Source organism: Protopterus annectens, chromosome 14.part0, assembly GCF_019279795.1.
Source record: "Protopterus annectens isolate FY-2018-M chromosome 14.part0, PAN1.0, whole genome shotgun sequence".
Lineage (NCBI taxonomy): Eukaryota > Metazoa > Chordata > Ceratodontiformes > Protopteridae > Protopterus > Protopterus annectens.
The window spans coordinates 482,541,000-482,559,395 of record NC_056748.1 but is presented as its reverse complement, the minus strand read 5'-3'; the positions used below and the strand labels follow the sequence as shown (position 1 = coordinate 482,559,395).

The window sequence follows — 18,396 nt, the reverse complement described above, 5'->3', positions numbered from 1 at the left end:
AAACCATGATTGTAATGCATTAGTAGCCACTGAATACCACAATGTGTTGAAAATTATATACTTTTCCATTCTGGGGTGGAGTTTCCTTTAAATCCAGGACAGTAACTGATGTAAAGACCAAAAATCAGAATGTTATGCCAAGTTAATGATTAATCTATGCAGCACAAACTAGATTTTGATTGGTCACATTAGGCAATTTAGAACCTACCATTGTTGCCTGCTGCAACAGCTGTTTACACAAGTTTGATCTGATCTGAAGCAGATAAACATAGATCTAATAATAAGCATAAAGCTGAGTGAAGTAACAGCTTACAAACGCAGCTCAATTATGTACCATTTCAACCTGGGAAGGAATAAATGCTTCAAAACAGCTGCCAAACAATGGCAAAAGCTGATGGACCTCTGGCTTTATGCCTGGATGGGGGTGTTAAGAACTTTACTAAAGGGACAAGACAAGGTAACTCACAAACATGAAGAATATGAGCAGACAAAACTCCTGTTGGGTAGGGCAGCATGACCAGAGTACTTCAACATCTGGAAACAGTCACTGGCAAGCAAGATGCAATAAAGTACTCTAATAGTTTAACTCCATGTACTCATACCTCACTAATAGTTTAACTCCATGTACTCATACCTCACTAAGAGTTATTCAAACACTACAAAAATAAATATTTAATTTGCAGTGGAATATTTACTTGCATACTGGGTTAAAATCACGTGGAAATCTTTACAGTTTTATTTCCCCCATGGGATTTAATTTTATCATTTTAAAAACACAGAAAAGTGAAAGTCACTGCAAAGATTAGGAAGTTTTCTTCCAACAACGTACTTTAGTAAACATCTGGTTGCCACTATAAAGAACTGCAAACATATTTAAGTGGCATGCCACATAAGTGTGGGGGGCCCTAGTCCCAACCAGATTAACTGGCCCTGAAAAGATATTCTATTTTTTTCCTGATGGGCACAAATAGAAATCAATGGAAATTACAAACATTTTTTACAGGATCAGTTGAACTACAAAGTAGACACCCTTCCTGGAAGGGTTCTTTATTTGGGTCCCTATCAGTTCAGCAAAAAATCAGTTTATCGAATGGCATTTTCATTGCAATTACATCAAACATGACATTCGTCAAAATGTTCATACTAAGATTGTGATACAGTGAGGATCGGGAAATTTGCCCTTTCCCCACTATAGTACAATCTCAGAGTTGGCATGTATACTTAGTGTGTGTAGGGAGCAGCTCCCCACATGAGGGGAATTGGATGAAAGGCATTTCCAATTAAATGCTTTTTGTTGAAGTGACTGTTCACTGAAGTGATATAGACTCCCTTTATTTGGTTAATTATTTCCATCAATCAAGATCTGGCAAATTTCATGAAGTTTCCAGGATCGCAAGTACATGCAAGATGTGACATTAACCACTAGCAAGCACCTTCCTGTTAATCAAGAAAAAAAACATTGAAGATTTGCCTACTACACTGTTAAGCATACAAGTATATATTTGCCCGACTTACAGGGAACTTTAGCAATGAAGTTTGCCTGGAGATGTCTTTACATAACTGGATGGAAGGTGGGCACACCTGGCTCAACAATGAGGGTCCTCTTCACAGATTAACTGATATGGTAAAAATGTAGTTACAATGCATATCATTGCTGGAACCTGTGTCTTAAAAGAGCTCTTTTCAAACTATCTGGAAATATACAGAACTAAGTATATTTTTTTTAGTTCTTCAGAATTGTGTACTGTAAATTGTTGCTGGACTAATCTTATTCAGAGTTGTGCACTGTTATTTTTGATTCACTGTATAGTTTTTCAGATCTCTGCTGAAAGTGTTTTGCCCCACCAATCTCCCTATTTCTGGTTTGATTACATCTGGTAGCTTTTGCAGTTGCCTGCCCCACTGTAGATTTGATCTGGGACACTCCCCCCAGTTCCACTTCTTTACCACAATCTACCCAATACACTCCTCCTGCACTTGTTTGTAGTAATTTTTAATTTAATTGCATTTTTTAAACTGTGCTTGCTCTAATATTGATACATACTCAAGTGTGCTAGCTTGCACTGCATTTGAATTATTTTTACTGCTGTTTTAGCTACTTTTCTGTAAAAAACAAAACAAAAAAAATGTAAGCCTGTTTCCTACCATTCCTGTAACTAGTGTAGTCCAGATACAGATCTGCTGTATCCAGAACTGTATGTAAGCTTCTGAGCCCCCCCCCAAGCCTTTCTGTGTTGGAGGGAAGCCTTCTAGCTTGTCAGTGGGAGTGGTAAGCACTAGGTAACCTGTCTACCACATAAGGGAGTGGTTCTGGCCCAGAAATTGTAGTTGTTGGCCATCTGGGCAATCTTTTCCAGCTCTCTCAACTTTATGATTTGAAAGCCTGCATTTGCACTTGTTTCTTTCCTGTAACTAGTCCAGTGCAGATACAGATTCTTAGTTTTAGCAATTGAATTTGCTTATTCATGCTCAGCACTTGTTCAGAACTAGTAAGCACTAAATAAGCTACTTAATTACGATAGCACTCAACCTTCCTCATTACCTAGAGGAAAACAGTTTTTGCATTTACTTTCCTCACTTGCTTAGAGAAAAGCAGCTCTTGTACTCACTTTCCTCACTTATCTAGAGGAAAATAGTTTTTTATTCAGGCATGTCCAAGGGTCAACTCCCTGTGTTCTCTCCTATCTGATGAATCTGGGCATCTTGGGGCAAAGTAGAAATTGCATCATGTACACAGACAAATCTCTCCTCCTACCACTCAACACTACAGCCTGTGAGAGATGCACTTATCTAGCCAAACTGGAGGTAAAGCTCTTTCCAACCAAGACTGAACTTGACATTCAGGAGGAGAAAGTAAACACTTGCACCACACCACACTTATCACATAGTCTCACTAAATCTACACCACCAAAATCCACACACAGAAATACAAAAACATTCGCGGAGGCTCTCAATAACAATCTGCCCAAGCAACACAGACTTCCCAAAGCAGAAACACAAGCAACTTCTACTCCCCAACACAACCCAAATGACACATAGCCCATAGACTCAGTGTGCCACTCAACCACAGCCAATAAGGCAAAACAATGTATCCAACACACTAGTCATAGGTGACTCTATAGTCAGGCACAATGATGTCCCACTCACCAGGCTAAACAAGGAAAAGGTTACTGTCAGCTGCCTGTCGGGTGCCAGGATCTGCCACATAACCTACACACACAGGTCAGTCCACAACAAGTACAAATATGACTCTGTCATTGTCCATGTTGGTGTGAATGACCTGAGACGTACCTCCCTGAACTACTTGGAGAGACATGGAAGAGCTCTCCGATCTTGTAGCCCAGGCAGGTATGACCCTAGCCATTCTGCCACTGCCCAGAATGATACTGCAGTACAAGGACAAAATGATTGACTTCAACAATTGGCTAAGCTTCTGGTGTCATTCTAAGGGGATGCAGCATCTGCTTGGGATGACATGGTCGACAGACCACGATACTTTGCCAGAGATGGCCTGCACCTGTCGTCCCTGGGATTCCGGATACTGGCTAAGGCTACCAGAGAACAAAAATTTCTGAACAAAGGAAGGACAAAGGACACTTCGAAGGTGTCCACCTTCTAGCCTTATATAGTTTAGACAAGGCCAGGGAAGGAGGGGGGGATGGTTGAAGACAAATTAACAACTACTCAGATGGAACATTATGGCGAGTACATAACTTCTTTATCTAAAGTAGTTGTCTTCATTCGATCTTCAACCTGTGGGACAGAGTCCCCAGTTACTAAACACCTGGGAGGCCCTCATGGAAGGATATTCCAGAGCACGGCAGAGCCAAAGGATGCCCTGTTCTTGGATACAATGTCCAATTTATAATGTGACATGAGGCCCAAGAAGCTGCAGAACAAATATCATCCAATGAAACTCTGGACCAAAAAGCTGCTGAAGTAGCCATAGATCTGGTAGAATGCGCTTTTACTTGACCTGGCGGGGAAATCCCCCTGACAGAATACACCGGGATAATACATTGGGAAATCCAACGGGCAATAGTAACTTTAGATACTGGTTTCCCTAAAAAGGGTTTGGAATAAGAAACACAAAGTTGGTCAGATTTACGAAAAGGTTTTGTCCTGTGCAAATAGAAATGTAACTGTCTATGTACATCCAACAAATGCAATTCATATTCTCCTTTGAAAATTTGGAAAGACCAGAAGATTGATCATCTGGTTAATATTGGCCTCTGAAGCTACCCTGGGAAGAAAGGATGGGTTAAGTACGCAAAGGCACTCTGCCCTTATGAAAAATCATATAAGGGGCCTTGATCAATAGTGCTTGAAGTTCCAATACTCTCCTGGCAGATGTAATGGCAACTAAAAATGCAGTCTTCCAGGACAAAAATTGCAAATCCACCGAAGCTGCAGGTTCAAAGGGGGATGAAACTAAAGCCTGAAGCACTAATGTAAGGTCCCACGGAGGCATAGGATCCTTCACCGGTGTCTCAGAAGAAAGGTACCTTTAAGGAAGGTCTTGCAAAGCCTAGAGGATGCTAAAGCAGCCATTTTCCCCCACATGAAAATTGGAAATTGCAGCCAGCTGAACTTTGATTGTAGAGGAACTGGCGCCTTGTTGAAAAATCCCCGAAAATAATTCTAACACTGCAGAAATTGGAATAGTAAAAGGATCCAATGCATGCTGCGAAGCCCATACAGACAAACATTTCCACTTGCTATAGAACACTTTCCTGGTGGAAGACTTGTAAGCCGCCACCAGAATTCTTTTAACAGGAGAAGATAAACCGGGAGTCCTGATAATCATGGAAACTGCAGCAACCAAGCAGTGAGCTTTAGACTGTCCAGGTCTGGATGGGGGATCCCTAACGGGTGAGAAATGAGATCCAGAACTGAATCCAGCATCCATGGTGGAGCCATCAGATGAGATCACAGAGAGGGAGACCAAACTTGGCGAAGCCAGAATGAGACAATGAGGATCACACAACTCCCCAGCTTGCGAGTTTTCTGAAGAAACTTTGGTTTCAAGGGTAGAGGAGGATAAGCATACAGAAGACCGGGAGGCCAAGCCTGAATCAGAGTCTCTGGGGGTTCTCCCTGAGGGTGATTCAGAGCGAAGAACTCACTGCATTTTGCATTGGAAGGAAATGTAAAAAGATTGCAGCAAGGCTGACCCCACTTGTGTAAGACCTTTCTGCTACTGAAGGATTCAGAAACCACTCGTAAGGCATCAGGATAGATCTGGTAAGCCTGTCTGCAAGAATGTTGGACCATTCCTGAATGTGCATTGCCCATCAGAAACTGGCCAGTGGAGTTCGCCCATTCCCATACCCTCATAGCTCCGCGACAAAGGGGATAAAATCTGGTTCCCCCCTTGTTTATTGATGTACCAGAACACCAACATGTCCATCTGCATAGCAATCATCCCTAAGGGAAGATGGGCATGGAGAGCCTGCAATGAGAGAAGCACCACCCTCATCTCCAGGACCTTGATATGCAAACTGATCTTGGAAGGGGACCACGTGCCTTGGACTATCCCTCCCGAGTAATGCCCCCCCCAACCCAGCTGGGAGGTATCTGTGGTCACTGTGGCCTTGGGAAATGAAGGGAGAAAAGGATGTCCCCAGATCAGGTACGGAGAATAAATCCACCAAGGAAGAGAAATCCTGCACACTCGGGAGGTTCAAACAGGATGAGACAATAGTAGTTCTAGCAGGGACCATTGTACGGATAGAGTCCACTGGAGGATCCGCATGTGAAGATGTGCCAAGGGTAGAAGATTGATCGTGGTCACCAAAGACCCCAACGCCTGTAGTACTACTTTTGCTGTCGGAGATTGGGTTTGAAGAAAGCAAAGAACATGCTGCTTCAGACTGTGGATCCTGTCTGGAGTAAGAATTACTTTTGTTTGGATAGTGTCTAACCGAGCCCCAACGAAGTCTAATGTCTGAGATGTGGCTAAAGACGACTTGTTGAGATTGATGGTGATGCCAAACCTCTAGACTTGTAAAAGGAAGGAATCCCTTTGCTTAACAGATTTGATGCTTGGAAGGGACAGCGAGGAGCCTATCTTCCAGGCAGGGGAAAACATGAATGCCCTGAAGTCTCAGCTGAGCCGCTACTACTGTCATCACTTTGGTGAATTCCTACTGCCATCACTTTGGTGAACTCCCTGGGGGCTGTGGTGAGATCAAAGGGGAGCGTTCTGAATTAATAACGATTGGATTAGCTCCCAGCCAGAAGCAGAGAAACCTCTGAGAGTGGATGTCCATCTTGATATGATAGCACGCATCTTGGAGGTCGACTGAGCACATCCAATCATTCTCCTGCAGGAAGGGCAGGATAGACTGAAGGGTGACCATCTAAAATTTTGTCTTGGCCACTGACAGGTTCAAGGTGGAAAGATACAAAATTGGTCTTGGGTCCCCCCCATCATCTTTGGCACTAAAAAGAACCTGGAATAAATAGCTAATCTAGACTGGTCTTGGGAGACATATTGGATGACCCATTTTTCTAGCAGCTTTGTTATTTCCAATGCTACATCCTCCCTGTGCATGACTGAACATCCATGAGGTGTTTTGGTGGTAGATGTGGCTTGAGGAATACAATTGAATAACTTCTGGATATAATCTGCAACAGCCAAATTCTGTTGTGATGGACACCCACTCCATTATTTGTAATGATAACCAGCCCCCGACTGCCTCTAGAGATGGACAGTCAGGCAACCCTTCAGGGCTGTTGTGCAGGTCTGTCCAAGAAAGGTTCTCGAGACTTGTAATTTCTCGGCCCCCCTCTGCCTCCAGGGTGACATCTATCATATCCCCCTCTGCCCCTGGGGGAAGGTGAGTCCTGAGTGTCTTGGGAAAACACCTGAGACTTAGGGAACCACATCATCTTAGTCCCTCGCTGAATCCTAGAAAAGGATCTTCGAGGGGTGGAGAAGTGGATCCCGGCAAGAGACCTAGTCTTCTCATCCTTCTCACTATGAACCAAAGTCTCACGTACCGACTTTGCAAACAGGGAGGAACCGTCGTATGGGGCATTGGTGAATGACATCTTAAAAGGGTCCAAAAACTGACAGAGCCAGAGCCAGGCAGGATGCCTGATAGCAATGCCTATACCAGCTGCCCTAGCGACTCCCTTGGCAGCATGGGAGAAGAGATGCATAGAGGTGTTTGCTACTGACTTCAGAATGGCCATACAAGCGGAAAACATCTTGCCCTCCACCGACATGGACTCAGAGGTCAACTCAGTGATCTCCTTCATTAGGTCTCGCTGCAGCCGAATCACATGTGCCATGTAAATCAGTGCTCTTACTGAAAATGTCGCTGAAGCGTACACCCACTTCCCAAATTGGTACAGCGCCCTTGACTCTCGGTCAGGAGGATGAACCGTAGAGCTCTCCTGAGTGAGCTTTTTCCTAGTGGCAGCTGCCACCACCACATCAACTGGGGACCCCTTGTTCCAATGTGTCCTATCTGAAAGGTGGGCTAAGAACTTTATCCGGGAGCTTTGGGATTGGCTCTACCGTGTCTGGTTAATTCCACACCTGGAATGTTATGTCCACTAATGCATATGCAGAAGGGGACACCCAAGACGTAGAGGTGTCTGTGCCAAATGTCTCGAGGAACACAGACTCATCTGAGATAGGTTTCTGGGCCAGACACCCCCCCCCCCAGCAAAGGAGTTCCATGATGTCTCCGAAGGAGACATATTCGGGGGGGGGGTGACAGGGGGAACCTTCCCTTTTCTCCAAATCTGTGTCTTCAGTGAGTGACTCTGGTGGGGAGTCCAAGTACCTCCTTTTGCACGTATGTTTACAAGGAACCTCCTCAGTGGGAATCTCTGGGGAGGACTAGCCAAAGTCCTGCTTCCTGAAGCAAAATGGCAGCAGGCTGTCCACTGAGATGGCAGATGGTTGGAATCCTACCCAAAACAGAGGGAGTCGGGGCAGAGTCCAAGGACGAGATGGTCAAGTGTCTCGACAAAAGAGAGAACCCTCTCCACCACATCAAAAGTCGAAGGAGAATGAACATCCTGAGAAAGGCCAGTAGGAGCCATCCCCCTCTGCCCCGATGGGGAACCCAGAGCCGAGCCTCCAAGTGCCAAGATACTGAGAGGAAGACTGAACTCACTCAGAGATGACAAAATTCCCTCGGATCTGGCACCGAGGCTACAGCTCCGACAGCCAACACGCTCCAAGGCCATGGCTGGCGTCGAGATAAAAGGTACCTTCGGCATCGACCCCTCGACCCCAAGGGTCCTCGGATCCAAGGGCTCTGAAACCGAAGGTCGGATCTGAGGAGGAGTAATCGTGGTAAAGAATGACTGCGTGCACCCCGTTCCAGAGGGAGAGGGGGCACGTAAGACTCCCATCTGAATCTGGGTGCGGAAGAACTTCCATATCATTCTGTCCATCTCCGCTTCACTAAGGCTCTGGGTGAAGTGAGAGGAGGAGGATGTGACAGACACTGAACTGGAGGAATGGTGAGGGGAAGCCTGCACCAGAGACCAGATCAGGGGTTCCTCCAGCTCAAGCACACACCACATAAACTACGGAAGGAAGGAAAAGTAGGAAAAGATTTTTTTTTTTTTTAAATGACGACCATGCAGAGGGGAGGATAGAAAGTAGGGAGAGACAATAGAGAGAGAGAGAGATAAAACCCCCAAAACCACTCACTTACCAAAAAAAAAAACAAAGCAGAGAGCTCAGACCATGATGTGGACTTTACAGGTGGCAAATGAGATCTAGGGGGAGGAAGGAGACAGGGGCATTATGGGTGAGGGGAGGAGCTTTAACCTGGGATCAGATGCTGGATATGCAGCAGAGTCAGATCAGATACGGGTCCATAACCCACAGGTTGAAGATCAAATGAAGACAACTACTTCAGATCTGCAACTTTTCCTCCCTGGATGGTGAGGAGGCATGTTATGCATGACTGGCTTAGAAAAGGTGAAACAAGGGAATTCACAGAAGCCCTCAATAAAAGTAAGGACCTGTTCTGTCCCAAGATAATTGTTAACTAGGTTGTAGAAAGTTTGATCAGAAAGCGTTTACCTATAAAGTGGAAATCTAAAATATTTTTCCAAGCGTCTCCTTGAGAGAGGGCAATTGTAACCATGCCACCCTGCAAAGGAACACCTAAACACACCACCCAGGACAAAATGGCCTCACAACTGAAAACAGCAAGGTATACAGGCCAGCTTTTTAGCTCGTCTTCTTATAATGGCCTCTTTTCAGCACAGACTTAAGATTCTCCAGCTTTTCTACTACGTGGTCTCTAAGATGAAAAGGAGCTAGAATAGGTGAGATAGGCAACTGACAGTCCTAAGCTCCAAAGTGGCAGATGAATACCTCACTAACACACCCGTTCAGAGCTTTATACTCCATCAGGCAGAAGGGTACCAAAGGGCTGCTGTCTCTGATTGATATTGGACTGATGAAATCACAAAGAAGTCAGCTTTAGTAAACTTGGTGAGTGAGTCTACTCACTCAGGTGTGGGCTTACAGAAGGCACCTGCCTTCTTTACTGTCCAAGTGTCAAGATGCTTCTAAACTCTGCAAAGAATACACTAGCAACAATTTCTAAGGGGGGACATAACCCAAAGCTCCTCAAGCTGCGCTTCCCAGATAAACCACCTTGCATTTCTAGGTGATGTAACAGGGCTGAAGGTAAGCAAGATACAGTTGGGGAAATTAAAGCAGTCATCATCCTTGCCTATGTCAGAGAAAATGGACCACCACAGCCAATGACTCGGCACAGAAGCCTGATTGGGACTTATTTTACTTTTGTGCCTCCAACCAACTACTACAAGGCATGAACATCTGCATGGTTTCCCAGATGGGAAAGCATGTGCTTAAAATTCACTAGGCAACTGGAAACCCATGAGAGAATGCATGTAAATCAAAAGTAGAAAGAATGTATGTAAATCAAAAGTAGTAAACAGCAGGAAGAATCCTTTACTGGGCCTGGCCTTGGCTTCGATCCACACTTCTTAAGCTACACTTCTAGTTCCCACATGTATCAAGCATCTGTTTGAGGTCTAAAGCCTTGGACATGTGGACTGCAGTATTGGGAAATTCACTCCACCCACTTAAACCAAACAACCAGGACTAGCTGGCCTTTGAGAGATATTATGGAATGGGATTTCTGTGTTCCAAGTTCATAACTCTTGTGGCTGCATGCTTCAATAGGCTGTGCCCCAGAATCACAAGGCAGCCATAACCACCAAATTATCAACCACTGACAGGACAGCACCAGTACTTCCAGGAAGTATCCTTTAAGATGGAATCCACAGGCACTTCTCCCAGTCTTCTTACATTTCACTAAGGATAAGGATTAGTGAAGGCTCAAGTCCTCAATAATCAGTGATCTAATCTCCATCTGCAAGAAGCCTGCTTAACATCAAACGTTAGAACAGCTAAGCCATTGCCTACTCTCAAGTGATAGTTGTAGACAAAAATGCATCTCTACAATGAGAAAGGCTGCAAAAGGATGACCCTATAAGCATGTCCTAAGTGGAAGCTTTCAGTGTACACCACTGCCTTAAATGGCAAGACAGACTAGTATATTCTCTCTGATAGTAACAAGTTTTAATTTTGCTGCATCTTGAAAGGTAGAAAGAATGGCTGACTGAAAAGTCATCAAGTCCCCTCATGTTAGAAAAGATCAAAACAGAAAATTGTCAATGGAAAGAAGAGCAGCAGATAGTTTATCCTTGTTATTACATTCAGAAGTCAATATATCACAAACTCGCTCTCATTTAGACTCTGAAAATGAGCAGTTCTATCATACAAGCAGTGGTACAGACAATCCTTAGAAGGAAATAATGGAATAAATGAAAAGCAATCTGTCCTGTGCTTTCAAACTAGATATGGGGAACACTTCAGTTGAAGTACCTAGTCTTCCAAATTACAGTTAAGCTGAGGACCAATAAACATACAAACACACACACACACACACACACATACACATAATATATATATATATATATATATATATATATATATACATATATATATATATATATATATATATATATATATATATATATATACATACATGTGTGTGTGTGTGTGTGTGTGCATATCTATACCTGTGTGTGTGTATATAGTGGATATATAAAAAGTGCACACACCCCTGTTAAAATACCACGTTTTTGTGATATAAAAAAGACTACAATAAATCATTTTAAAACTTTTCCCACCTTTAATGTGACCTATAACCTGTACAATTCAACTGAAAAACAAACAGACCTATAGGGGAAAATAAATATATGTATATATATAAAAAAAACGTACAATAAGCTGGTTGCATAAATGTGCACACCCTTAAACTAATACCATGTTGAAGCACCTTTTGATTTAATTACAGCATTCAGTCTTCTTGGGTAGGAGTCTATCAGCATGGCACATCTTGACTTGGCAATATTTGCCCACTCTTCCTTGCAAAAGCGCTCCAAATCTGTCAGATTGGGAGGGCATCTCTTGCGCACAGCCCTCTTCAGGTCACTTGACAGATTTTCTATCTGAGTTAGGTCTGGGCTCTGGCTGGGCCATTCCAAAATTTAAATTTTCTTCTGGTGAAGCCATTCTTTTGCTGATTTGGATGTATGCTTGGGATCATTGTCATGTTGAAAGGTGAAATTGCTCATCATCTTTCTAGCAGATGCCTGAAGGTATTGGGCCAAAAGTGACTATTATTTAGAACTGCTCATAATTCCCTCCACATTGACTAAAGTCCCAATTCCAGGTGAAGAAAAGCAACCCCAAAGCATGATACTGCCAACCAACATGCTTCACTATTGGGATGGTGTTCCTTTGGTGATGCAGTGTTGTTTTTGCGCCAAACGTACCTTTTGGAATTGTGGCCAAAAAGTTCAACCTTGATCTCATCAGATCATAATATATTTTCCCACATGCTTTTGGGAGACCTGATATATTGTTTTGCAAATTTTATCCGGGCCTGGATGTTTTTCTGTGTAAGGCGAGTCTTCCATCTTGCAACCCTACCCCATAGTCCAGAAATATTGCAAATACGGAAGATTGTTGTCACATGTAGTACACAATTAGTACTTGCCAGAAATTCCTGCAGCTCCTTCAGTGTTGCTGTAGGTCAGTTGGCAGCCTTCCTGACCAGTTTTTATCTTGTCTTTTCATCAATTTTGGAGGGACGTCCAGTTTTTTGCATTGTCACTGTTGTCCCACATTTTCTCCACTTTTTGATAACTGTCTTCACTGTGTCCCATGGTATATCCGATGTTGTGGACATTTTTTTGCACCCTTCTCCTGATTCCTTTTAGCAATAAGATCCCTTTGATGCTTTGTAAGCCCTCTGCTAACCATGGCTTTTGCTGTAGCAGGTAACCGAGTAAATGTCACGAAAATCCTACTAGGACAGCTGAACTTTATTTGAGGTTGATCAGTATATCTCTTAAATTGATGGCAGGTGTGTACCCAAGAAGACTATGTTGTAATTAAATCAAAAGGTGCTTCTAGAAAGTATTAGTTTACAGGTTTGCACATTTATGCAACCAGCTTATTGTACTTTTTTTTTTTTTATATTTGTCCCCAACAGATTTATTTTTCAATTGAACTGTACGGGTTATAGGTCACATCAAAGGTAGGAAAAGTTTTGAAATGATTTACTGTGCTATCATTTTTTATATCACAAAAACCTGGCATTTTAACAGGGGGTATGTAGAATTTTTATATCGTGTGTGTGTGTGCGTGTGCGCGCGAGCGCGTGCATGTGTGCGTGTGTACATATATATATATATGTATATATATATATATATATATATATATATATATATACATATATATATATATGTATATATATATATATATATATATATATATATATATATATATAAATTAACAAAAAAAAAGTCCCAAACCAAAGTGAGCAAAATCCAATGATATAAAGCAGAAAAAATACCAAGGTATGGAGACAGGCACACTATTAAAGATTCCACAAGTCTGTTTATTATACTAGTTTCACACAGTACATTTTTTGTGGAATTGGAATAATAAACAGACTTGTGGAATCTTTAATAGTGTGCCTGTCTCCATACCTTGGGATTTTTCTGATACATATATATATATATATATATATAAATACATATACATACACGCACACACACACACACACACACACGTGTGTGTGTGTGTGTGTGTGTGTGTGTGTGTTAACTGAAAGACATTAGACTCTAATCCTTCAGAAATGGCAAACTCACACTTTCTTGCACTGCCAAAACAACTAAACCTGGCACAAAAAGAAAACGTATCAGACTTACACTCCGGATGCCGATGTCAGCCATTACATCCTCAAGCTCTTCTTTTTGACCTGCAGGAGAAAAACTGCATAACTTAGCTTATGAGCAAGTATAGGGAAGAACTAAAGAAAGACAGCTACTGAAGCAGGCAAATACATATGTACCTCTCGATGTTGCTTCCTCATTATCTTTTATTATCAGACGACCATCAGATGTGATCTTGAAGTCGTGTTTCGTCTTGCTGCTCTTGTTCACACCTGGCCGAGTAGCTGCATAAAGCAAAACAGTGAATGCAACAGTTATCAAGTCTGAACCTTAACAGACTACAGGGAATTTACTTACAAGACAGATTTGGCGTTTTAAGTAGCCCTCTCTACCAATACATTGTAACTTGAGGGCTGATGGCCACATTATCTCTACATCATTACCTAGCACTCTGTGGGTAACTTTAGGGTCCAAGAAGTTCAATGGTTCATCCTCTTCTCCTTCCTTCAGCCAGGCCAAACTCTTCTTTCGAACCTGTTTCTTTGGTTCTTTCACAGGTTTTTTGTTCTCTTCTTCAGAATCTGTTTCTGCCAAGATCTCTTCAATGCTGAGGGGGAAAAATTAGAAAACACTGCAATGTACACATCATTATTCAACAAAAGCAACACACACAAAACTGTTCTAGGAATATCCAAATACAGAAATGCATCTCTGGCATTTCTCATCTCTGGTATTTCAAAGTATAAGCCTCAAATTAAATAAAAGACAAACAATCTAAAAAAATTCAAATCAGATTTACAATGATGAAGATGCCTCAACAGCCTAGCAAGTGTAAACTGAGAGATGAGAGGAAAGCAGAGACTCACGATACAGATACATGTCAAGGAAGGATAACAGAAGAGAAGAGAATATGGCAAGAAAAGTGGAGGGGGAGATGAATTATGAAAGACTAAAGCAAATGTTGCATAAAGGTGGTGGTGAGGCCAAGAAAACAATACCAAAGGCACTGAAAAAGGTGTAGGCCAACAGAGAGGACTCAAATGCTACTGGAGGCATCAATAAATGGAACACAGGTGACCTAAGAGGTGACAATGTACATTACAGAAAGATCACAATTCATATTTAGCTTTAAAGTTGATCTGAAAAAGCCAGGGAGTTCTTAATAACAAACACAGACAATATACAATCCATCAAAGTTTAGCAGCAGTTAATTTAAACTATGCTAAGAAACAGAAGCATTTTGGATTATCCTATCCTTAAAATTTAGAAAATGTCAAAAATACCGCTGACAAGGATGATGATGTTACAAATATGATAAATTACTGCTGTATCAGTATCCTGAGGCCCCATCTCAAAACATTATACAATAAGCTAACATTTCTCCTGAAAATAAATTACCACCTACACAGCAAGGGACTCACACCACTACAATGAAACAGAATCTCAACTAACCTTCATGGAAGTCAGTACACCATTTTCTTAGGTTTTTCCAAAGTGTTTAACCATGCTGAGCACAATATCATGCCAACAGATTTAGTTTAGCAGGCTGCCATCCAAACTACCTAATCTGGTTTTCTAGTTATGTAAAAGGCGTAAGGCTACATATCCTGGCAATGTACACAGTCCTACATTTATTGTTTGGAAATCAGAGTTCAAAAAGGGGTTGCTCCTTAGCCTATCTTATTTTCCCTACACATTAAGATGAACCATTTCACCAAAGGAATTCAGCTCAATATGACTGACCTTCCCCCATAGACCTATTACTCGAAGCAAATTTATCAAAAGATGAGTGAGGAGAAGCTAGATTAAGTGACAACTGCTTTCAAGTCCCATACATAAAGAATAGCCCTGCAGTGGTGATCCCTACAAGGAACATTGATACTTTCAGCACAGGATAATGCAGTTGTGGTGGAGAAGGAATCAGAGGATGGTCTCCTTTCTGCTGCACTGCATGCTCAAAAAAGGGAAATAGCACTAAGAGGAATTTCACACAAAACGTTTGCTGAAGCTATTGCTGACTCAAGAAAGTATAACAAATTACAGCAAAGAACACCGCCCTTCAGGTGCTGGGCCCCAAACACATTTCATGGAATGGCATGTTAAAACAACTGGAATTATAAATAAATGAAGCTATGGTGTTCAGTTCACACAGGTCAGCTTAGGACCTATAATTACATACTGACAATATTTTGAAAAATATACAACAATCCAAAGCAAGAAAACACTGGGGTACTATGGAAAGTCTGAATTTACAAAGCCTGCATGTTTATTATAAAATAACTATTTAAACTGACCTTGAAAAATATTTTTTAAAAGCAGTATACTCAACAGAAGTTAGCACATTATGCTGAATCTTAACTAGAGAAACTAACAGATCAGGCCTATGGACAGCAGGATGGGACTGCATAGTACAATTACATGAAACTTCAGGAAACCTAGTGCACATATCTTTTAGGTATTCACCCAATAAAACTGTTTCCTGGTTAGGTATGGCAAGGAAAACCTGACAATGCTTAGATGAAGTGTTTTTACTTGTATTTTGCAGAGTTTTTCTTACGAGGCTTATGGCCTACTTTCAGCAAAATCTGAAGTGGTATTCATGCTGACCAGGGAAACTTGAGCTCATTGTTGTGGAGAGATGGATAAGGATGGAAGATTTCTCAGATAGTCAGATAACAGTACAATGGATATGACATCTGATGGAAGAGATGTAGGTGACTTTTAGAGAACTACCAATGAAGTGGAGAAACCTAGAGTGATACTACTAAACTGATGGTGGTTTGGATGACAGTAAATTACAAAAATAAATTGAGTGAGAAGAGCAAAAAGACAAGGTGGCATTGTTGTGGGTGAAGGTTACACAAAGATACCTGCAGACTTCTGAAGAGACTGATGACTCTTTGCCATAGCAAAATAATGCAGATGCTTCTGCTGAAGAAAATTGTTGGCCAAAATCCATATGAGACAGGATTAGATGGAGTTAGAAAAATTAAGACAGAATAACAGAAGGATATAAAAATGGGAAAGTGGTACTCTTCCCTGCTGTCTGCTAATGTGAACAGTACCAAGAAGGGAAAAAAAAAGATGATTTGTTATTCTTGACTGGTGCAAATCTGCATGTTATGGTTGTAACTTGCTTACTGAATTGTAATATGCTTGAGTAAAGCACACACTGATCAATCAGTTTAATAAACTGTGAGAACTAGAAAGATACTGGGTAATAAACGTGATACATGGAAAAAGGGAATTACTTCCAGTGGGTATGGAACTGAGGGAGATCAAAGCAAAACCTGTATGGAAGGATTTGCATAACAGGAACATGGACTCAAGTCTATTGGGAACAACTGATGATGTACTGGAAAATAGCAGAATTTTAAATATGGGGAGAAGGAGAACATGCTTTATAGAGCTATGAGGATGGCACTAGTTCATAGGTTGGTACTCTGCTATCGGCCCTAGGGCCTATAAAAATCTAGCCATAACAATTCCCTGGCTATTTCTTCCCACAATATTTACTTCCCTGGACCCCTGTCTAATAGGGTGGCTGACGTGATCCCCAGGGCAAACTTCCTGTTTCCCATCCAATCGTCAAGGTTTCTTTTGAAGAGGGACAAAGAGGCACTCTGCTTGACATGTATGGGCAGTCTATTCCAGAGTATGGAGAATCTCTGGGTCAGGAACCTATCCCTCCATGTTTTGTTCATTGTGATGACAAGGTTTAGATCTCTGGAGCATGTGGCTCTGAGGGATTGGGATTTCTTTAAGTGTAGCATGTCCAACAGCTCTGGGTTTGACATGGCCTTGTATGTTAAGCAGAGATCGCCTCTGAGTAGACTATATGCGGCAGAGTATAGCTGGAGTTTTTTTAGATGGTCAGCATAGGGCATCTACTTTAGACCTGTGATTCTTTTAGTGAGGTATTTCTGTGACATTTCCAGTTGTTATAGATGTCTTGAGAGGTACATACCAAACAGAGAGTTGTATTCTATAATGGGTCTAATGAGGGATGAGTACAGTGGGACAATGACCTCCTTTTTTCTGGATAAAAAGCCCTTAATGATGAGGTGTGCCACAGAGAAGGATTTCCTAACTGTTGTAGTGATGTGGTTATCAAAGGTGAGACCACTGTCCACCTGTGTCCCCAAATATCTTATCACACTTTCGGTGTTTACTGTACTGCCACCTATGTGGTAATTCACTGGTATATGTTTTTCCCAAAGGGGATAACTATACATTTGTTGGCACTGAGCTTGAGCCCATGGCTCTGGCACCAAGCATCTTGTTTTTGTAAGGTCTTTCTGTAGAATATCCACGTCATTTGGGGATTCAATAATGGCCCCAGTTTGCAGTCATCTGTGAACTTTGTTAGCCAGAGTCCCTTAGTGATGGCCTGTAGTTCGGAGACATAGATGCCAAACAAGAGCAGTCCCAGGACTGAACCCTGAGGTACTCTCCACTTGTCTGGAGCTGGATTTGGAGTCTGCTACTTTTACAGTGTGGGTTCTGTTAGTAAGCCAGTTGGCAACCCATTGAGTGATGTAGGGATTAATGCTCAGTTTAGTAAGTTTATCTACGATTCCAGAGTGGGTGTTCAGCTTAGTAAGTTTATCTACGATTCCAGAGTAGTTAAGCATAACAAAGAAATAGCAGAAAGGCAAGCAAGTGTGCCAGAGCTAGTCATGTTATTGATGGTGGCAAGGTCGGAAGTCGCCTCTACAAAAAATGCATGGATGCATTTTCAAGAGTAATGCAAGAGAATGGTAAAATAGAAACAAGGATAGGAAGCCAAGCTGGAATTACAATATTCTGATGAGGAGCGGAGGAACAAATTACTAGATCCAGAATTTTTTTTTATTTTTGGATGGAAGTGTCTACACACATTTTTATATTCCACTCAGATCCATAGAATGCTTGTTAGAGTAAGCCAGCTGTGCTGGAGATGTGACATAGGACTGAGAGAGGGATTAGGAGCACATTCGGTCTTGCACAAAGTTACTACATTTAAAAAGTCAAAGAGTTGATAAGGAAACTGGTAGGTGAAGAATGACAACTTCTGAAAGAAAACGTTCCTCTTAGCTGGGTCGGGGGAGAAGGGGTTCAAAGCAAGATGAATAAGTAGCTTTGTTAGTCAAT

At 41.9% G+C, this 18,396-nt stretch overlaps 1 protein-coding gene across 1 annotated transcript in view; it reads right to left on the bottom strand.

Annotated features, from left to right (window-relative positions):
• The window catches only part of RRP12 (ribosomal RNA processing 12 homolog), a 1,805,151-nt gene that overhangs the window by 257,458 nt on the left and 1,529,297 nt on the right, over positions 1-18,396 (bottom strand). The window contains exons 32-34 of the mRNA XM_044056239.1: positions 13,707-13,870; positions 13,443-13,547; positions 13,300-13,349 (exon numbers count right to left, since the gene is read on the bottom strand). Coding sequence (XP_043912174.1) covers positions 13,300-13,349; positions 13,443-13,547; positions 13,707-13,870 — 319 coding nt within the window. The remainder of the gene's footprint in view (positions 1-13,299; positions 13,350-13,442; positions 13,548-13,706; positions 13,871-18,396) is intronic.